Source organism: Coregonus clupeaformis, chromosome 21 (assembly GCF_020615455.1).
Source record: "Coregonus clupeaformis isolate EN_2021a chromosome 21, ASM2061545v1, whole genome shotgun sequence".
In the NCBI taxonomy this organism is placed as follows: domain Eukaryota; kingdom Metazoa; phylum Chordata; class Actinopteri; order Salmoniformes; family Salmonidae; genus Coregonus; species Coregonus clupeaformis.
In genome coordinates this window covers 11,375,754-11,398,715 of record NC_059212.1, presented here as the reverse complement: position 1 = coordinate 11,398,715, position 22,962 = coordinate 11,375,754, and the positions used below count along the sequence as shown (strand labels likewise).

General features: G+C 42.5%; 1 protein-coding gene across 1 annotated transcript; it reads right to left on the bottom strand.

The window, feature by feature from the left end:
- Nucleotides 1–9,887: 9,887 nt before the first annotated feature.
- On the bottom strand, nucleotides 9,888–22,894 carry nebl (nebulette). The gene is made up of 7 exons (XM_041841541.2): nucleotides 22,413–22,894; nucleotides 22,187–22,281; nucleotides 21,496–21,580; nucleotides 14,333–14,440; nucleotides 12,144–12,318; nucleotides 11,602–11,696; nucleotides 9,888–11,131 (listed from the first exon to the last, which is right to left on the bottom strand). Exons 1-7 carry the CDS (start codon nucleotides 22,479–22,481, stop codon nucleotides 10,955–10,957), a joined length of 804 nt encoding a protein of 267 aa, XP_041697475.1. The 5' UTR covers nucleotides 22,482–22,894; the 3' UTR covers nucleotides 9,888–10,954.
- Between the last annotated feature and the right edge of the window lie 68 nt (nucleotides 22,895–22,962).

The window sequence follows — 22,962 nt, the reverse complement described above, 5'->3', positions numbered from 1 at the left end:
GAAGCATGTGGGAACAGCAGACTGGGAAAGGGAGAGATTGAATATGTACATAAATACACCAGCCAGCTGGTCTGCGCATGCTCTGAGGACACGGCTAGGGATGCCGTCTAGGCCGGCAGCCTTGCAGGGGTTAACATGCTTAAATGTCTTAATCACGTCGGCCATGGAGAAGGACAGGCCACAGTCCTTGGTAGTGGGCCTCGTCAGTGGCACTGTGTTATCCTCAAAGCAGGCGAAGAAGGTGTTTAGCTTGTCTGGAAGCGAGACGTCGGTGTCGGCGACGTGGCTGATTTTCATTTTGTAGTCCGTGATTGTCTGTAGACCCTGCCACATATGTCTCGTGTCTGAGCCGTTGAATTGTGACTCCACTTTGTCTCTATACTGATGTTTTGCCAGTTTAATTGCTTTGCGGAGTGAGTAGCTACACTGTTTGTATTCTGCCATATTCCCAGTCACCTTGCCATGGTTGAATGCGGTGGTTCACGCTTTCAGATTTGCGCGAATGCTGCCATCTATCCACGGTTTCTGGTTAGGGTAGGTTTTAATAGTCACAGTGGGCACAACATCCCCTATACACTTCTTGATAAACCCAGTCACTGTTTCAGTGTATAAGTCTAAATTATTTTCGGAAGCTACCCAGAACATATCCCAGTCCGCGTGATCAAAACAATCTTGAAGCGTGGATTCCGATTGGTCAGACCAGCGTTGAATAGTCCTTAGCACGGGTACTTCCTGTTTGAGTTTCTGCCTATAGGAAGGGAGAAGCAAAATGGAGTCATGGTCAGATTTGCCGAAAGGAGGGCGGGGGAGGGCCTTATAACCATCCCGGAAGTTCGAATAGCAATGGTTGAGGGTTTTGGCAGCGCGAGTGCAACAGTCGATATGTTGATAGAACTTCGGCAGCCTAGTCCTCAAATTTGCTTTGTTAAAATCCCCGGCAACAATAAATGCAGCCTCAGGATATGTGGTTTCCAGTTTTCATAAGGTCCAGTGAAGCTATTTGAGGGCTGTCGTGGTATCGGCTTGAGGGGGGATATACACGGCCGTGACTATAACCGAAGAAAATTATCTTGGGAGATAATACGGTCGGCATTTGATTGTGAGATACTCTAGGTCGGGTGAACAGAAGGACTCGAGTTTCTCTATGTTACTATGTTACACTATGAGTCATTAATCATGAAACACACACTTCCGCCCTTCTGCTTCCCGGAGAGATATTTATTCCTGTCTGCACGATGAACTGAGAACCCATCTGGCTGGACCAATTCCGACAAAATATCCCAAGGGAGCCATGTTTCCGTGAAACAGAGTATGTTACAGGCCTTGATGTCTCTCTGGAAAGAAATCCTTTCCCATAGTTCGTCGAACTTGTTAACCAGAGACTGAACATTAGCGAGTAGTGTACTTGGAAGCAGTGGGTGGTGTGCGCGCCTCCTAAGTTGAATCAGCAGGCCGCTCCGAGTGCCTCTCCTCCGCCGGCGATGTTTTGGGTCAGCTTCCCACAATAAGTTAGGTGAATTTTGGCCCATTTCTCCTGACAGAGCTGGTGTAACTGAGTCAGGTTTGTAGGCCTCCTTGCTCGCACACGCTTTTTCAGTTCTGCCCACAAATGTTCTATAGGGTTGAGGTCAGGGCTTTGTGATGGCCACTCCAATACCTTGACTTTGTTGTCCTTAAGCCATTTTGCCACAACTTTGGAAGTATGCTTGGGGCCATTGTCCATTTGGAAGACCCATTTGCGACCAAGCGTTAACTTCCTGACTGATGTCTTGAGATGTTGCTTCAATATATCCACATAATTTTCCTTCATCATGATGCCATCTATTTTGTGAAGTGCACCAGTCCCTCCTGCAGCAAAGCACTCCCATAGCATGATGCTGCCACCCCCGTGCTTCAAGGTTGGGATGGTGTTCTTCTGCTTGCAAGCACCCCCTTTTTCCTCCAAACATAATAATAAATAAATAATAGTATGCCATTTCGCAGACGCTTTTATCCAAAGCGACTTACAGTCATGTATGCATACATTTTTACGTATGGGTGGTCCCGGGGATCGAACCCACTACCCTGGCGTTACAAGCGCCATGCTCTACCAATTGAGCTACAGAGGACCACAGAACATATCCATATGGCCGAACAGTTCCATTTCTGTTTCATCAGACCAGAGGACATTTCTCCAAAAGTACAATCTTTGTCCCCATGTGCAGTTGCAAACCGTAGTCTGGCTTTTTTATGGCGGTTTTGGAGCAGTGGCTTCTTCCTTGCTGAGCGGCCTTTCAGGTTATGTCGATATAGGACTCGTTTTACTGTGGATATAGATACTTTTGTACCTGTTTCCTCCAGCATCTTCACAAGATCCTTTGCTGTTGTTCTGGGATTGATTTGCACTTTTCACACCAAAGTACGTTCATCTCTAGGAGAGAACGCGTCTCCTTCCTGAGCGGTATGACGGCTGCGTGGTCCCATGGTGTTTATACTTGCGTACTATTGTTTGTACAGATGAACGTGGTACCTTCAGCAGTTTGGAAATTGCTCCCAAGGATGAACCAGACTTGTGGAGGGCTACACATTTCTTTCTGAGGTCTTGGCTGATTTCTTTTGATTTTCCCATGATGTCAAGCAAAGAGGCACTGAGTTTGAAGGTAGGCCTTGAAATACATCCACACATACACCTCTAATTGACTCAAATGATGTCAATTAGCCTATCAGACACTTCTAAAGCCATGACATCATTTTCTGGAATTTTCCAAGCTGTTGAAAGGCACAGTCAATTTACTGTATGTAAACATCTGACCAACTGGAATTGTGATACAGTGAATTATAAGTGAAATAATCTGTCTGTAAGTAAGTTTTCCAACAATTGTTTGTGTCATGCACAAAGTAGATGTCCTAACCGACTTGCCAAAACTATAGTTTGTTAACAAGAAATTTGTGGAGTGGTTGAAAAATGTGTTTTAATGACTCCAACCTAAGTGTATGTAAACTTCCGACTTCAACTGTACATATTACCTAAATTACCTTGACTAACCTGTACCCCCGCACATTGACTCTGTACCGGTACCCCATGTATATAGCCTCGCTACTGTTATTTTACTGTTGCTCTTTAATTATTTGTTATCTTTCAATTTTTCTTATTGTATTTGTATTTTATTTTTTACTTATCTATTTTTTACTTAAAAATTAATTGTTGGTTAAGGGCTTGTAAGTAAGCATTTCACTGTAAGGTCTGTTGTATTCGGCGCATGTGCCAAATACAATTTGATTTGATTTGCATGTCAATCTCTCATGGCTTAAAGTGGAGGAGAGATTGACTTCATCACTACTTGTTTTTGTAAGAAGTGTTGACTAGCTGAATGCACCGAGCTGTCTGTTTAAACTACTAGCACACAGCATCGGACACCCATGCATACCCTACAAGACATGCCACCAGAGGTCTCTTCACAATCCCCAAGTCCAGAACAGACTATGGGAGGCGCACAGTACTACATAGAGCCATGACTACATGGAACTCTATTCCATATCAGGTAACTGATACAAGCAGTAGAATCCGATTAAAAAAACAGATAAAACTACACCTTATGTAACAGCGGGGACTGTGAAGAGATACACACACACACAGGAATAGACACACGCATACGCACACACACGCTAGCACATGCACTCTACACACACGTACATTGTAATATTGTTGTATGGTGGTATTATACATTTTGTATTGTAGATATGTAGTGGTGTAATAATGTTATATGATGTATCGTTTAATATTTTGTTTTATATGTAATGTAAGTGCCTTAATGTGTTTGTACCCCAGGAAGAGTAGCTGCTGCCTTGGCAGCAGCTAATGGGGATCCCTAATAAATAAAAATACAAAGTGAGTCACTACGATCGTGATGTTGATGCCATGACAAACATGAAGATGATGAGTCCTCGCGCAACATGCAGAATGACAACATGAGTTGATTAAAACCCTGGTGTAACTGCTCAAATACACCATTCTAATACCAAAGAAGTTGACTTTGTCAACCCCCAACTTTCCTTATACACAATTACACATTTCACTAGTTCAGATATTTATTGTTACTTTTTCAGTAGCAACTGCAAAAAAAATCACATCGTCACATCGCAAACTGTCTAGTTGGCCTGAATTATCGGATCGCAAAAGATTTGATTGATCAATCCTGCACTTTTGTGATTATTAATCTGTCTCTTCAGTGTTAATGGCTGTGATCTCTTTATGGTGTAGATCCTCTATCAGACGGTGACGGGCCTGAAGAAGGATCTGTCTGGAGTTCAGATGGTAAGTCATTCTCAACGGCATCACTTTCCCTTGTGGCTTGGCAGCAAAGCTTATGTATTGATTAAAAAAGAGAGGTTGATCTTTTTAGAGGTATGGCTTTCTGTGGTGACAATCTGTCAATTTAAATTGTCAGATTTATAAAATATTTTACCATGAGTTGAGGAATGGTAAATTTGATAGATTTGATTGTTGACTGTTTATTGTAAACCTTCGATCTCTCCCTGTGTACCTGCCCTGCTGCAGGACTGTGATGGGGAGGAGAGCTCAAATTCAGAAGAAACATATGAGGATGGTGGCAAACGGAGTCTGTGGGAGAGGACTCACAGATAGCCAAGAAGGTACGTTTCCATTAGGGCTTGACTGTTAACGACAAGAATGGGTTTGCCAGGTAATCTTGCGATATTTAACTGCTACTAGCATATATTTTATGTTATTGCATTGGCGGGATGAATATCACTTTGGATGAAATGCAAAAACAAACTGGAAATACAGAATCTTCATCCAATACGAGGTGAGTAACCTCTCCCTCAACGTGATCAAGAGAAAAGAAGATGCCCCCATTCTCATCGACGGGACAGTAGTGGAACAGGTTGAGAGCTTCAAGTTCCTTGGTGTCCACATCACCAACAAACTATCATGGGTTCCAAACACACCAAGACAGTCGTGAAGAGGGCACGACAAAACCTATTCCCCCTCAGGAGACTGAAAAGATTTGGCATGGGTCCTCAGATCCTCAAAAAGTTATACAGCTGCACCATCGAGAGCATCCTGACAGGTTGCATCACTGCCTGGTATGGCAACTGCTCAGCCTCCGACCGCAAGGCACTACAGAGGGTAGTGCATACGGCCCAGTACATCACTGGGGCCAAGCTTCCTGCCATCCAGGACCTCTATACCAGGCGGTGTCAGAGGAAGGCCCTAAAAATTGTCAAAGACTCCAGCCACCCTAGTCATACTTTACTGCTACTCTTTAGTTATTTGCTTTTATTTATTTTTTACTTAACACTTTTTTATTTTACTTTTTTATAAAAAAAATAACTGCATTGTTGGTTAAGGGCTTGTAAGTAAGCATTTCACTGTAATGTCTACACCTGTTGTATTCGGCGCATGTGGCAAATAAAATTGGATTTTATTTTATTTGAATTGACCACCAGTGGTTTTTGTAACAATGCAAATGTAATCTGTGTGTAAATCTCAGTGCTGCTCAACACACAGGCCTTCAGTACCACTGTAGCAAAACTGGTGAACAGATTAGGTTAGATTACAATATTAGGCCACACTAAACCTGCCAGTGAAAAACTGACATGTCAGTGGAAATTGCATGTTTCTGTATGAGAGATGTGTGGGGAAAATATTGTGGACAATGCCCTTAGCCGTGGTATATTGGCCATATACCACAAACCCCTGAGGTGCCTTATTGCTATTATAAACTGGTTACCAACGTAATTAGAACAGTAAAAAGTACTTTTTTGCCATTCCGCTGTACAGTAACATGCTATACATGACGTCAGAGCTCTGGCTCTGTGCTTCACAGCACTGTATGGGTTTTGACTGACAGCTGTTCTGAACTTGAGCACCGCACGCGACAAGAAGTTGCCCCCATCCATCCTGCTAATTGAAAAAAAAATTAAAGATGTCTGAGTGCTATAAATTAAAAGGACTCTATGTATTTTGAAAGATGAGACGTTGAGGATTATAGTCGCTTTGATACATACAAGCAAGCCAAACACCCCTGAGTCCAAATGTGCACTTCATATTTCCATATCATAAAACTCATGTCATATAGTGTGAACATTTATGACAAGATTACATGTCGTCTTACCCTGGGTTGTTCTGAACAGAATGAACCTATGTTTGTCTATTGTGAAGAAAATTCGCTGCGGCACACATGACTCCTTTCTATGCGCACCAAAATTATTATGTTTCCCAGAATTGTATTGTGAAAGCCTAACACTGTAATATTGTATTTTAAACTTTGCTGGTAATGTTGGCAATAGAACAAGCTTTCATATGATACCCACATGTCCCAGATTGCAATTTATTATGGCCGTTTTTGGATTGCGAAAACAACAGTAATTGTGTGATGGCGGAGATGCAGAGTTTTGTTCCAAACAAAACGACTACAAAAGTGCTTGCTCTATTTCCTCAATGGCACAGCTAGGAGAGCTCAAAAAAGCACCTTATAGTTGAAGACTCGAAATTACTTAGGAACTGTGCACACTTTGGAGAGGTGTGTGGCCACTTGGAGACACCAGTTAGTGTCTTATGTTGCACCTACCCCACATTTTGCAGGAATATTCTTATCATGTTACTGAATGTATCCAGAGTATTTTCTGATGCAAATAGTCCAGGTAGCCATTTGATTATCTGTTCAGGAGTCTTATGACTTGGGGGTAGAAGCTGTTAAGAAGCCTTTTGGACCTAGACTTGGCGCTCTGGTACTGCTTGCCGTGAGGTAGCAGAGAGAACAGTCTATGACTAGGGTGGCTGGAGTCTTTGACAATTTTGAGGGCCTTCCTCTGACACCGCCTGGTATAGAGGTCCTGGATGGCAGGAAGCTTGGCCCCAGTGATGTACTGGGCCGTACGCACTACCCTCTGTAGTGCCTTGCGGTCAGAGGCCAAGCAGTTGCCATACCAGGCGGTGATGCAACCAGTCAGGATGCTCTCGATGGTGCAGCTGTAGAATTTTTTGAGGATCTGAGGACCCATGCCAAATCTTTTCAGTCTCCTGAGGGGGAATAGGCTTTGTCGTGCCCTTTTCATGACTGTCTTGGTGTGTTTGGACCATGATAGTTTGTTGGTGATGTGGACACCAAGGAACTTGAAGCTCTCAACATGCTCCACTAAAGCCCTGTCGATGAGAATGGGGACATGCTCTGTACTTATTTTCCTGTAGTCCACAATCATCTCCTTTGTCTTGATCATGTTGAGGGAGAGGTTGTTATCCTGGCACCACACCAGGACTCTGACCTCCTTCCTATAGGCTGTCTAATCGTTGTCGGGTCTTCAGGCCTACCACTGTTGTGTCATCGGCAAACTTAATGATGGTGTTGGAGTCGTGCCTGGCCATTCAGTCATGGGTGAACAGGGAGTACAGGAGGGGACTGAGCACGCACCCCTGAGGGGCCCCCGCATTGAGGATCAGCGTGATGGATGTGTTGTTACCTACCCTTACCACCTGAAGGCGTCCCGTCAGGAAGTCCAGGATCCAGTTGCAGAGGGAGGTGTTTAGTCCCAGGGTCCTTAGCTTAGTGATGAGCTTTGAGGGCACTATGGTGTTGAACGCTGAGCTGTAGTCAATGAATAGCATTCTCACGTAAGTCTTCCTTTTGTTCAGGTGGGAAAGGGCAGTGTGGAGTGCAATAGAGATTGCATTATCTGTGGATCTGTTGGGGCGGTATGCAAATTGGAGTGGGTTTCTGGGATAATGGTGTTGATGTGAGCCATGACCAGCCTTTCACAGCACTTCATGGCTACAGACGTGAGTGCTACGGGTCTGTAGACATTTAGGCAGGTTACCTTAGTGTTCTTGGGCACAGGGACTATGGTAGTCTGCTTGAAACATGTTGGTATTACAGACTCAGTCAGGGACAGGTTAAAAATGTCAGTGAAGACACTTGCCAGTTGGTCAGCGCATGCTCGGAGTACACGTCCTGGTAATCCGTCTGGCCTTGCGGCCTTGGGAATGTTGACCTGTTTAAAGGACTTACTCATATCGGCTACGGAGAGCGTGATCACACAGTCGTCCGGAACAGCTGATGCTCTCATGCATGCTTCAGTGTTGCTTGCCTCGAAGTGAGCATAGAAGTGATTTAGCTTGTCTGGTAGGCTCGTGTCACTGGGCAGCTCGCGGCTGTGCTTCCCTTTGTAGTCTAATAGTTTGCAAGCCCTGCCACATCCGACGAGCATCAGAGCCGGTGTAGTACGATTCAATCTTAGTCCTGTATTGACGCTTTGCCTGTTTGATGGTTTGTCGGAGGGCATAACGGGATTTCTTATAAGTGTCCGGGTTAAAGTCCCGCTACTTAAAAGCGGCAGCTCTACCCTTTAGCTCAGTGCGGATGTTGCCTGTAATCCATGGCTTCTGGTTGGGGTATGTACGTACGGTCACTGTGGGGACGACGTCATCGATGCACTTATTGATGAAGCCAGTGACTGATGTGGTGTACTCCTCAATGCCATCGGAAGAATCCCAGAACATATTCCAGTCTGTGCTAGCAAAACAGTCCTGTAGCTTAGCATCTGCGTCATCTGACCACTTCCTTATTAACAGAGTAAATGGTGCTTCCTGCTTTAGTTTTTGCTTATAAGCAGGAATCAGGAGGATAGAATTATGGTCAGATTTGCCAAAGGGAGGGCGAGGGAGAGCTTTGTACGTGTCTCTGTGTGTGGAGTAAAGGTGGTCTAGAGTTTTTTTCCCCTCTGGTTGCACATTTAACATGCTGGTAGAAATGAGGTAAAATGGATTTAAGTTTCCCTGCATTAAAGTCCCCGGCCACTAGGAGCACCGCCTCTGGATGAGCGTTTTCCTGTTTGCTTATGGCCTTATACAGCTCATTGAGTGCGGTGTTAGTGCCATCATCGGTTTGTGGTGGTAAATAGACAGCTACGAAAAATATAGATGAAAACTCTCTTGGTAAATATTGTGGTCTACAGCTTATCATGAGATACTCTACCTCAGGCGAGGAAAACCTTGAGACTTCCTTAATATTAGATTTTGTGCACCAGCTGTTCTTTATAAATATACACGGACCGCCACCCCTTGTCTTACCGGAGGAGGATGTTCTTTCTTGCCGATGTAGCGTATATCCCGCCAGCTTTATGTTATCCATTTTGTCGTTCAGCCACGACTCGGTGAAAGGTAAGATATTACAGTTTTTAATGTCCCGTTGGTAGGATATTTGTGATCGTAGCTCGTCTATTTTGTTTTCCAATGATTTTACGTTGGCTAATAGGACTGATGGTAGAGGCGGGTTACCCACTCGCTGTCGGATCCTTACTAGGCACCCCGACCTACGTCCCCGATATCTCCGTCTCTTTCTCCTGCGAATTACGGGGATTTGGGCTTTGTCGGGTGTCTGAAGTAAATCCTTCGCGTCCAACTCGTTGAAGAAAAAATCTTCGTCCAGTACAAGGTGAGTAATCGCTGTCCTGATATCCAGAAGCTATTTTCGGTCGTAAGAGACGGTGGCAGAAACATTATGTACAAAATAAGTTACAAATAACGCTAAAAAACACACATCATTTTACATTTTAGTCATTTAGCAGGCACTCTTATCCAGAGCGACTTACAGTTAGTGAGTGCATACATTTTTCATAATAGCACAATTGGTTAGGAGCCCGTAAAACGGCAGCCATCACCTCCGGCTCAATTATGTTAGTTGTTACCATAGTTATGCATTTTCATATTTATTTTGTTAGAATACATTTAAATGTAGCCCTATCCATATAGGCCAATTCCCATGAGGGTAAAGAGGTTTCAAGGGCTCTTCTATGTACAGTTACTGCAACAGCTTGCAGGCAGGTGCTCCTGATGGCCTGTGCTAAAATTAGCCATATGTACACCAAAATAACCACATGGAAATTGTGGATTGCAGCCAGTCATCTTTAATTTATTTTAAGGTATGGAAACTGTTAAACAAGAAAATGTACTTCTTCTTGTTAGTACATTTATTTAACATTACATTTTTTTTTTTACATTTATCTGCAAACCACTTGCCTGCATTTGAATCATTGACATGGAATCGAAGACATGCAAGTGACAGGTTGCATACAGTAGCTTGACATTACATACTGGAATTTTGTCACATTTACAACTTAAGATTTGAATAAATTGTTACCATATTCTATGTAATGCACGCACTGCTGTGAATAGAACATTTTATATACTATAAGCACACAAAAATGACAGTTACATTCATTTTTAAACATGTACAGAATTTTAATCATTACTTTTTCATATATTTCTAGAAACATTTTATTTCAGGTGATATTACCACTTGTCTATTCTGATGAAAATCCCCACCATACAGTCATCTTATCTACATATTGCTCTCAGTTAGAGCCGGTATACACTCGGGTTGTACAACTACTTTTGGGCTAGATTCTATCATTAGCGCTAACCAACATCCGCATAGCGTTCATTTTGGTGGTGTCGGAGCGGTGGTGGGGCGTTCGAGCTGTCAAACCCATAAGCGGCTCCTTGTGTTACCTTATCGCGGACACTGCCATTTGATGCAATGAAACCCCACCCGACTTTATATCCACGTCACAAGTTCAAACACTTGAATGTGTGATGTTCTACTGTCTACACCTTGACTAGACCGATAGGCTATAAATCCCCCCATCCAAATTAACATGGAAGCATTAGCCCCTGTCATTATTTCTATAATCGATAGAACCTACATTTTACATTTTCTATCACCGGTTTGAACTTCTATCGTGGATAATAAGAAAGGGAGTGGTTGGTGACACAAGAGCAGCCGCTCACCGATTTGTCATCTCATACCGCAGTTACACGCTATGCGGATGTTGGCCAACGTGGGTTTACGCTGATTGAATTGAGGCCTTTGTAATTATTTCTGTGCAGACAAACTGTTGTATCAAAACAGTTGTACAACTTGAATGTGTTCCAGGCCTTTAGTTAGTTTGGTAAGCCCTAGCGGAGACCCTCTATGTAGTTACCAGGGAGCATTCCAGATCTGCCAGTCCTTTGCACCGTGCCGTACACCCAACCCCCGTCAATGGGCTGCACGCTGTGGATGATGTCACCGTCCTGAAATGACACCTCATCCGTGTCTTGGCTCACGTAATCGTAGAGGGCTCTGTACACATTCTGTGGCAAGATAGCACCAAGGTGAGACAACAGCTACATCCCAAACAGCACCTTATTCCCTAATGTTGCACTACGTTTGACCAAAGTAGTGCACTAAATAGGGAAAAGGGTGCCAATTGGGGACACAGCCTACCCAGTCAGGGTACAAAAACACATCAACTGAAACAGTAGGCTACATTTGACCGGATTCACATTATTGGGGCCAACCCGACCTGTACTGGGCTGGCTTGGATATTTTCTTTTCAAATGAACCTTTCCAACACGGTTCCAGCAACTATGGTTTATGCATAACCATGCTGGCCCAGTACAGTTTGGCCCAGCTCAGCAAGTGTGAAAGGGTATTTATTAGGATGCATGATGCTGATTTCTATTGTCAAGGGCAAACACAGACAGTGTTTGTATCCCTGATGCTTGTCACAGATTTGATTGATTGATAAATGACTACTATATTAATAGATAGATTAATTCACCTGCATGGACCGTAAGGAGTGCATGCTGGTCTGGTGCATGTAGCTGTGCCCCTGGATGTGTCCACTGGGGTAGTACGCGCCTGGCAGCACAGGAGCTGCAAAGACACACCGCAGACAGTCTGATACAGTACAGACACTGTTGGTTCAGTTGTTGCCAAAACAGGGGTCTGACTATTATCCAGCAGCATGTTAAGACTAACCCAATATTGATGGCTATCTGTTGGCTGCTGCTGCGGCTACAAATATCAAGGAAACTTGAATATTTTGTTTGTTTGTTACTGTGATTCATCACGAACAATTTGAACCCAAGTAAGACAACTTATAACGGTGGCATGGTTGCAGGGCTCCCTTGTAAAAGAGACCTTGGTCTCAATGGGATTCCACCCTGCCTGAATAAAGATTAAATAAAAAGGTAGACTCAGGAATGTGACCTCATCATAAATAGCGGGCCAACTTCCTGCTTACAGGGAGAAAAAAAACAGACCAAACCTCTCAGGACCCAGACATCAAAAATATAATGTCCATACAATATTAAGACCCACCTACGATGACACCAGGCCTCCGGGCCATCTCCACTATGTACTGGTGCACACCCTTGTGCCCTGTATTTTCTGTTTGGATGTTTTGACGCAGCTGGCCACGCACAAGGTAAGGCGCATGAACACCATGTGTGACCCCTTGTGAGCCCATCACCTCAAAGTCCTTGTGGTATTTCACCTGCAAGAGACGCAGACAAGTTTACATACTATCAGTGTATTTACATTTTAGTCATTTAGCAGACGCTCTTATCCAGAGCGACTTACAGTTAGTGAGTGCATAATTTTTTTCATACTGGCCCCCCGTGGGAAACAAACCCACAACCCTGGCGTTGCAAGCGCCATGCTCTACCAACTGAGGATAAGATCATTTTTAACCAGGGTTAATTGAATTTAAAAAATATATAATTGGAAACTATTTAAATTATTATGTGAAACAGTCAGATTATGCATCATATCTAAATATGCACACTTTATTTCAGGTTGTTTTATTTTTTAGGGAACACTGAAAAATATTTGTGTATGCAGACAACATATTTCTTAAGTAAACTTTTTCAAACTACTTTTGTGTATGTGGGTTCAAAAAACACCCCAGCCTACATACAGTGCCTCCAGAAATTATTCATACCCCTTGACCTTTTCCACATTTTGTTGTGTTACTGGCAATTTTTTTGTCACTGGCCTACACATAATACCCCATAATGTCAAAGTGGAATTGTGTTTTTTGACATTTTTACAAATTAATTAAAAATGAATAGCTGAAACGTCTTGAGTCAATACAATAAGTATTCAAACCCTTTGTTATGGCAAGTGTAAATAATTTCAGGAGGAAACATTTGCTTAACAAGTCATATAATAAGTTGCATGGACTCACTCTGTGTGCAATAAGTGTTTAACATGACTACCTCATCTCTGTACCACACACATACAATTATCTTTAAGTCCCTCAGTCGAGCAGTGAATTTTCAAACACAGATTCAACCACAAAGACCAGGGAGGTTTTCCAATGCCTTGCAAAGAAGGGCACCTATTGGTAGATGGGGTAAAAAGGAGACATTGAATATCCCTTTGAGCATGGTGAGGTTATTAATTACACTTTGGATGGTGTATCAATACACCCAGTCACTACAAAGATACTTGCGTTCTTCCTAACTCAGTTGCAGGAGAGGCAGGAAACAGTTACAGAGTTGAATGGCTGTGATAGGAGAAAATGGAGGATGGATGAACAACATGTAGTTTCGCCACAATACTAACCTAAATGACAGAGTGAAAAGAAGGAAGCCTGTACAGAATAAAACATATTTCAAAACATGCATCCTGTTTGCAATAAGACACTACAGTAAAACTGCAAAAAATGTGGCAAAGAAATTAACTTTATGTCCTGAATGAAAAGCAAATCCAACATAACACGTCACTGAGTACCACTCTTCACCACTCTTCATATTTTCAAGCATGGTGGTGGCTGCATCATGTTATGGGTATGCTTGTCATCGGCAAGGACTAGGGATTTTTTTTTTTATTGTAAAAAGAAACAGAATAGAGCTAAGCAAAGGCAAAATCCTAGAGGAAAACCTGGTTCAGTCAGCTTTCCAACAGACACTGGGAGACAAATTCACCTTTCAGCAAGACAATAACCTAAAACACAAGGCCAAATATACACTGGAGTTGCTTACCAAGACAACATTGAATGTTCCTGAGTGGCCTAGTTACAATTTTGACTTAAATCTGCTTGAAAATCTATGGCAAGATTTGGAAATGGCTGTCTAGCAATGATCAACAACCAACTTGACAGAGCTTTTAGAATCTTTTAAAGAATAATGTGCAAATATTGTACAATCCAGGTGTGCAAAGCTCTGACTTACCCAGAAAGACTCAAAGCTGTAATTGCTGCCAAAGGTGATTCTAACGTATTGACTCAGGGGTGTGAATACTTATCGAAATGAGATATTTCTGTATTTCATTTTAAATACATTTGCAAAAATGCCTAAAAACATGTTTTCACTTTGTCATTATGGGGTATTGTGTGTAGATGGGAGGGGACAATTAATAAATGTAATCTATTTTGAATTCAGGCTGTAACACAACAAAATGTGGAATAAGTCAAGGGGTATGAATACTTTCTGAAGGCACTGTACGTATAGCTCCCAACAAATTCCCTCCCACCGGTGGATGGGCAAAGAGACACTTGAACCTACATTACTGATCTGATCCTGGGCTCGCCGTAGTCTCTGCAGCTCAGGAGTGTCCAGCACAAATTTGAAGCCTCGTCCTTTGCTCTCCTCAAAGTCTTTCTTGTACTTCACCTGTAGATTGGGGAGAGCTTGAGCGGTTAGCCGTAAGATTAATGCAAACAAGCAGCATACAGTTACTAAACTCTTGGATTGAAGGTCAATTATATGGTATTCTATCAAACGATGACAGTGCAACACCCCTTGTGTGTCTCTAACTCCAGTATCCCAGTCCATAGGCACACTTGCTAACCAGTAAGTATATTCCAGAATCTTTGTGTTAACCCACTTCGGGAGATTGTAACAAGCCTACCTAGGCAAGGGCCATTAGTTACACTATTATTCAACCCAGCAGTCTCCTAAATCAATGCCAAGAGAGACTATGGCCGGGATTCAACCCGATCACGCTTTGTTGGCCTAAATCTAGAAAAGCACAAATCCATGCTGTCCTTTACTGTAATTTTTGTACATTTCCGTTTACACTCGTATAAGGGTTGAAAATGGCAGATTTGGGAACTAATAAGCGCCTAAATTGGAACGCAGTGGCTGTCCAGTAACACGCTATAAATTACATCAGAGCTCTGGCTCTGCACTTCACAGCGCTGTATGGGTTTTGACTGACAGCCGTTGTGAACTTGAACACTGCACGTGATAAGAAGTTGCCCCCATCCCTCCTGCTAATTGGGCAGCTTTTGCAAATGTTTTGTTTTCTGAGTGAGGGAAATGGGAAATGCTGTAAATTAAGAGGACTTGAGTCTATGTATTTTGAAAGATGATAAATTGAGGATTATAAAAAATACTGCTGTTATGTCATACAACCAAGCCAAACACCTGAGTCCAAATGTGCACTTTACATTTCCATATCATAAAACGCATGTCATATACAGTGAGGGAAAAAAGTATTTAATCCCCTGCTGATTTTGTACGTTTACCCACTGACAAAGAAATGATCAGTCTATAATTTTAATGGTAGGTTTATTTGAACAGTGAGAGACAGAATAACAACATAAAAATGTTATAAATTGATTTGCATTTTAATGAGGGAAATAAGACCTCCTCTCAATCAGAAAGATTTCTGGCTCCCAGGTGTCTTTTATACAGGTAACGAGCTGAGATTAGGAGCACACTCTTAAAGGGAGTGCTCCTAATCTCAGTTTGTTACCTGTATAAAAGACACCTGTCCACAGAAGCAATCAATCAATCAGATTCCAAACTCTCCACCATGGCCAAGACCAAAGAGCTCTCCAAGGATGTCAGGGACAGGATTGTAGACCTACACAAGGCTGGAATGGGCTACAAGACCATCGCCAAGCAGCTTGGTGAGAAGGTGACAACAGTTGGTGCGATTATTCGCAAATGGAAGAAACACAAAAGACCTGTCAATCTCCCTCAGCCTGGGGCTCCATGCAAGATCTTACCTCGTGGAGTTGCAATGATCATGAGAACGGTGAGGAACCAGCCCAGAACTACACGGGAGGATCTTGTCAATGATCTCAAGGCAGCTGGGACCATAGTCACCAAGAAAACAATTGGTAACACACTACGCCGTGAAGGACTGAAATCCTGCAGCGCCCGCAAGGTCCCCCTGCTCAAGAAAGCACATATACAGGGCCGTCTGAAGTTTGCCAATGAACATCTGAATGATTCAGAGGAGAACTGGGTGAAAGTGTTGTGGTCAGATGAGACCAAAATCGAGCTCTTTGGCATCAACTCAACTCGCCGTGTTTGGAGGAGGAGGAATGCTGCCTATGACCCAAGAACACCATCCCCACCGTCAAACATGGAGGTGGAAACATTATGCTTTGAGGTTATTTTTCTGCTAAGGGGACAGGACAATTTCACCGCATCAAAGGGACGATGGACGGGGCCATGTACCGTCAAATCTTGGGTGAGAACCTCCTTCCCTCAGCCAGGGCATTGAAAATGGGTAGTGGATGGGTATTCCAGCATGACAATGACCCAAAACACACGGCCAAGGCAACAAAGGAGTGGCTCAAGAAGAAGCACATTAAGGTCCTGGAGTGGCCTAGCCAGTCTCCAGACCTTAATCCCATAGAAAATCTGTGGAGGGAGGCTGAAGGTTCGAGTTGCCAAACGTCAGCCTCGAAACCTTAATGACTTGGAGAAGATCTGCAAAGAGGAGTGGAACAAAATCCCTCCTGAGATGTGTGCAAACCTGGTGGCCAACTACAAGAAACGTCTGACCTCTGTGATTGTCAACAAGGGTTTTGCCACCAAGTACTAAGTCATGTTTTGCAGAGGGGTCAAATACTTATTTCCCTCATTAAAATGCAAATCAATTTATAACATTTTTGACATGCGTTTTTCTGGATTTTGTTGTTGTTATTCTGTCTCTCGCTGTTCAAATAAACCTACCATTAAAATTATAGACTGATCATGTCTTTGTCAGTGGGCAAACGTACAAAATCAGCAGGGGATCAAATACTTTTTCCCCTCACTGTACATTGTCAACATTTATGATCACTACGTTTGATTTAGAGTTACAAGATGACACGGCGTCATACCCAGGGTTGTTCCGAACAGAATGAGCAGCAGAACTCATGACACCTTTCTATAAGCACCAAAATTACGATAAAAAAAAAAATGTATTGCCTTGTGAAAGCCCAACACTGTAAGATCATATTTTATAACTTAGCTAGTCATGTCAGCAATAGAACAAGCTTTTAAATGATGCCCACCTGACCCAAATTGCGATTTATAATGGGCAGTTTTTGGATTGTGTAAACAACAACAATAATCCTGTGATTGGCGGGGATGCAGGGTTGTGTTCCAAACAAAACAACTAGGCTACAAGTTTGTTCCTGTAGGTCCTCAACGGCACAGCTAGGAGAACTCCAAATGCACCTTATAGTTGAAGACTCTTCTTGGAGTCAGAAAAGGGCATTGAAATTGCTTAGGAACTGTGCACACTTTGGAGAGGTGTGTGGCCACTTGGAGACACAAGTTAGTCCTCTCATTCAAACCTTTGTCATTTTTTGGGTCTTATGTTGCACCTACCCCACATTTTGCCGGAATATTCTCTGAATGTATCCAGAGTATTTTCAGATTTCGTTATCAACGAATGCGGCAAAAAGTACAGTAAATGTAAAATGCACATAAAATCAACAGTGTAATGTTTGGATTCAGTCTTGTGTCAGGTGAACTGTTGTGTCCTCAACTTCGGTCTAATAAATCTCCAAACTGTTCCCTTTCAATTGCTACCATTCTTATGCATTTCATATTTCTTCTGTAACAAACGTTTCAATTCAGCCCTATGCATATAGGCCAATTCCTACGAGGGTAAATAGTTAAATGGAATGATTATATCAAAGTACATCTCCAGAGAAAATGCTCCATCAGAGCATGCCTTCTCCCTGCGCAGCGCACCATGGCCCCCAGTACATGTCAAAACTTGGCATTTTTGAACTTTCAAATAAATTATATATGGTACAAAAATATAAACGCAACATGTAAAGTGTTGGTCCCATGTTTCATGACCTGAAATAAAAGATCCCAGAAATGTTCCATATGCACAAAAAGCTTATTTCTCTAAAATAAATTATGCACAAATTTGTTTACATCCATGTTAGTGAGCATTTCTCATTTGCCAAGATAATCTATCCACTTGACAGGTGTGGCATATCAAGAAGCTGAATAAACAGCATGATCATTACACAGGTGCACCTTGTGCTGGGGATAATAAAAGGCCACTAAAATGTGCCATTTTGTCACACAACACATTGCCACGTCTGAAGTTTTGAGGGAGCGTGCAATTGGCATGCTGACTGCAGGAATGTCCACCACAGCTGCTGCCAGATAATTTAATGTTCAATTCTCTACCTTAAGCCACCTCCAACGTCGTTTTAGAGAATTTGGCAGTACGTCTAACCGGCCTCACAACCGCAGACCACATGTAACCATACCAGCCCCGGACCTCCACATCCAGCTCCTTCACCTGGGGATTCGTCTGAGACCAGCCACCCGGACATCTGATGAAATATCTGTCTGTAACAAAGCCCTTTTGTGGGGAAAGCCTCATTCTGATTGGCTGGGCCTGGCTCCCAAGTGTGTGGGCCTATGGCTACACACCTGCCCAGTCATGTGAAATCCATAGATTAGGGCCTAGTTAATTTAATTCAATTTACTGATTTCCTTACATGAACTGTAACTCAGTAAAATCGTTGAAATTGTTGCGTTTATATTTTTGTTCAGTATATACAGTGCATTCGGAAAGTATTCAGACCCCTTCACTTTTTCCACATTTTGTTAGGTTACAGCCTTATTCTAAAATTGATTAATTGTTTTTTCCCTCAACAATCTACACACAATACCACATAATGACAAAGCAAAAACAGGTTTTTAAACTTTTTTGCAAATTTATATAAAAACAAAATAAATGAAATATCAAATTTACATAAGTATTCAGACCCTTTACTCAGTACTTTGTTGAAGCACCTTTGGCAGCGATACAGCCTCATGTCTTCTTGGGTATGATGCTACAAGCTTGGCACACCTATATTCGGGGAGTTTCTCAGATTCTTCTCTACAGATCCTCAAACTCTGTCAGCCAGAAAATTATGCTGAGAATGATTATCACCACAGCAAGCAAGGTACTTGGAGTCAAACAGACAGGCTTGGATGAGATCTTTAAGGTCCCTCAGCAAGGTTCACAAAATTATTTTAGACCCAAACCACCCCCTGTACCCAGACTTTGAACTACTCCCCTCTGGGTGCAGGTACTACCCCCCGGCAGGAAAAACAGAACTAGACAATCACTTGTGCCAGGTGTGATATCCCTCCTAAACAGCTCCGGCTAATGTTCCTATCGACCCAGTAAGGCCTGCAGGCTAGTTTCTTTCTATTAGTATGTAACTGTTATGAATGTTGAATTGTCAATTCGTTTTCTACTGTATTTAAACAGCACTTTAAACGTGTACATGATACTGCAACAACATTTCCCCATGGGGACAATAAAGTCAGTAAGGTTGGATGGGGAGCGTCGCTGCACAGCTATTTTCAGGTCTCTCCAGAGATGTTCGATTGGGTTCAAGTCCGGGCTCTGGCTGGGCCACTTAAGGACATTCAGAGAAGCAACTCCTGCGTTGTCTTGGCTGTGTGCTTAGGGTCGTTGTCCTGTTGGAAGGTGAACCTTTGCCCCAGTCTAAGGTCCTGAGCGCTCTGGAGCAGGTTTTCATCAAGGATCTCTCTGTACTTTGCTCCGTTCATCTTTGCCTCGATCCTGACTAGTCTCCCAGTTCCTGCTGTTGGAAAAACATCCCCACAGCATGATGCTGCCACCACCATGCTTCACTGTAGGGATGGTGCCAGGTTTCCTCCAGGCATGACGCTTGGCATTCAGGCCAAAGAGTTCAGTCTTGGTTTAATCAGGCCAGAGTTTCTCATGGTCAGAGTCCTTTAGGTGCCTTTTGGCAAACTCCAAGCGGTCTGTCATGTGTCTTTTACTGAGGAGTGGCTTCCGTCTGGCTACTCTACCATAAAGGCCTGATTGGTGGAGTGCTGCAGAGGTGGTTGTCCTTCTCAAATCTCCACAGAGGAACTCTGTCAGAGTGACCATCGGGTTCTTGGTCACCTCCCTGACCAAGGCCCTTCTCCTCCGACTGCTAAGTTTGGCTGGGCGTCCAGCTCAAGGAAGAGTCTTGGTGGTTCCAAACATCTTCCATTTAAGAATGATGGCAGCTAATGTCTTCTTGGGGACCTTCAAAGCTGCAGACATTTTTTGGTACCCTTCCACAGATCTGTGCCATGACACAATCCTGTCTCTGAGCTCTATGGACAATTCCTTCGACCTCATGGCTTGGTTTTTGCTCTGACATGCACTGTCAACTGTTGGACCTTATATAGACAGGTGTGTGCCTTTCTAAATCATGTCCAATCAATTGAATTTACCACAGGTGGACTCCAATCAAGTTGTAGAAACCTCTCGAGGTGATCAATGGAAACAGGATGCACCTGAGCTCAATTTCGAGTCTGAATACTTATGTAAATACGTTATTTCTGTTTTTATTTTTTAACACATTTCTAAAAACCTGTTTTCACTTTGTCATTATGGGGTATTGGGTGTAGATTGATGAGGGGAAAAAATCATTTAAATGTGGAAAAAGTCAAGGGGTCTGAATACTTTCCGAATGCACTGTATATACCCATTCATTCTGGAAGAATATAACTTAAAAATGTCTCATGAGCTTAGTTCAATTGTCGTACCCCATCAAAACCCCCAAATATAAGCTTGTTTTAAGCCATTCTTTGTAAACAATGTAATTGTAAACAAACACTGTATAGCCTCAAAACATGGTTAAAACTATAATGTTGATGTCATGGATGGTCAGTCTGAGCATCCATAGCTCTGTCTATACATTTCTCCAGGCCCATCCTTCGGCTGTTTACCAAAAGAGTGGCGGGATGGGCACTTTGTTGTTTAAACTGCAGATTGCCACTTTAACGTGAGGGCATTGTTCCCTAGACAGATTCAATACACACATAAGTCAACCTTATTGATTAAATGCTCTGTTAGTCAGAAGCCAGCACCCGATGCTAAAATATGTTTCTTGACACTGTTACATAAAGCTCTGTCTCCATAGAATAGATGGGAAACCTTCCATGTAAATATCTAGAGGTCAGCTTTTGTCAAGCATGGTGGAAGTCTTGAGTAGGGAATAGTGCCAGGAACCCTCAAGAGTGAGATGGCAGCACGAACTGCATGGCCAGGTGGAGAAGCCAGGGGGATCCTTCTGCAGCCAGCAGAGTTGAGAGATAGCTCATCCCCCATCCTGGGGTGTATTCAATCGGAAGCAAACGGATCTGGACCTACCTGAATTTGTCCAATAAGAAATGCTTGTTTACCTTTTCTGTTGCAAAACATTAAGCTACGGTGTGCACCAATGAATACACCCCCATAACAAATCACACCTTGTTACATGTGCAGGCAAATGAAACTGCGTAGTTTCGCTCTCCCCTCCATTTAATCCACTCCACAACTATATTGAATTAATATATTGATTGAAAAACAACTTTATGGTCATTATACATTTCCGATCTTCATATTTTTGGGAAACTCAGATTTTAAATGTTAAAAGGAATAATTATGGTTCAAAAGGCAAAGGTGTGTATACCTGACTCTGAAGCTCACTTTGCTGTCTCAGTCGAAGGTTCTCAGGAGTATCTGCCACAATGGTGAATGACTGCTTTGGATAGTGCCTGCAAGGATATGTTATAAATATTTGTTATATGTTTAATATATCTTTAAATCTTATCTGACTTGCCACAACTGAATTTACTTCAAAATTAAAGTGATTTGATTGTATTTTATTCTAAAACGCCAGTGGGAATGAGTGAATCAGCTCATTGTTTTCTGCTCCCACAAGTGATCTTTATCCTATCAAAGCGACAGAGGAAGACCATGTTGTTCGAATCATTGTTTGCCATTTATCATTAAAAGCTCTGTAAAGGTTCACTTGTGGGAGCAGCAAATCTTTTGCAGACAACACTTGTTCCTTAATCTGGGTCTGGGAAACCGACTTCAGGGTAAACCAATTACACCTGCAATATTTACTGCCTACATTATTCAAATGACCTGAATAGAACCCATTTCTTTGAATAAAACGATCTATTCACAAACTACAATACAGCACAAAAGTACTCAAAAGGTTTCTCACAAAGACTGCAATTCGCCGTTGCAATTACATTGTTCAGTAAATTAGATCCATTTAGGAGAAGTGATTTGGTGCCTGGTTTAAGAGTTAAGAGGTGAAAATGGAGTACCGAAATGTCGTTTGGAGGCTAGGAGTACAACACAGGACTCACGAATTACAGTAGGGCTTCTTTTCATAGCCTTTGTAGTTCTTCATGTTGAGAGTCATCCTGCAGACCTCACAGTGGAAGCATCCTTTGTGCCAATACTGCATAAGAGCGTCGATACAAAGGCAAAACCATCAGGTATCTCAGAAAAATAAAGATACCCATTAGTTCATCAGGGCTAGTCCTAAATGGCCATCAACATCACAACAATAGACAGTTCAGTAGGTCTCACCTTATCCAGGCAGTTGACTTTCTCGGTGGCATAGACAATTTTCCCACAGCGCGCACAATGAGGATTCATCTTCACCAAATGAGTGACTATAAAACTCAATAAAAAAGATAATAAGCAGTAGTAACACAGTAAGCACAGGCTGTGTAGCGGTATGGGTGTTGACTCTTGGAGGATTATCAAAGCACTGCCTCAGTAGGAAGGGGGGGGTGGACACAACAAAAACTCCCCCTGCCTAGACTACCCCTGAAACCTGCCCAATTTCATGATGTACATAGATTCAGGTCCGCACTACATACCTGTAAACATATAAAAAGATGAATCATAGTATACTGTAAAAATTTGTAAAACATTAATTGAGATACCCCAATAAAAATGGTCTATTCTGTACTTTCGCCTCATTCATATGTACCTACTCACTCAGGCCCATATTCATATTTGCCTTTGAAAATTGAATACATTTTCATGTTAATTTCTTTTTTAAATCTTACTTTTCGGTCAAACTGAACCTTCAAACATAGTACATTGTTGCATTACACTAAATGGGTCTCAA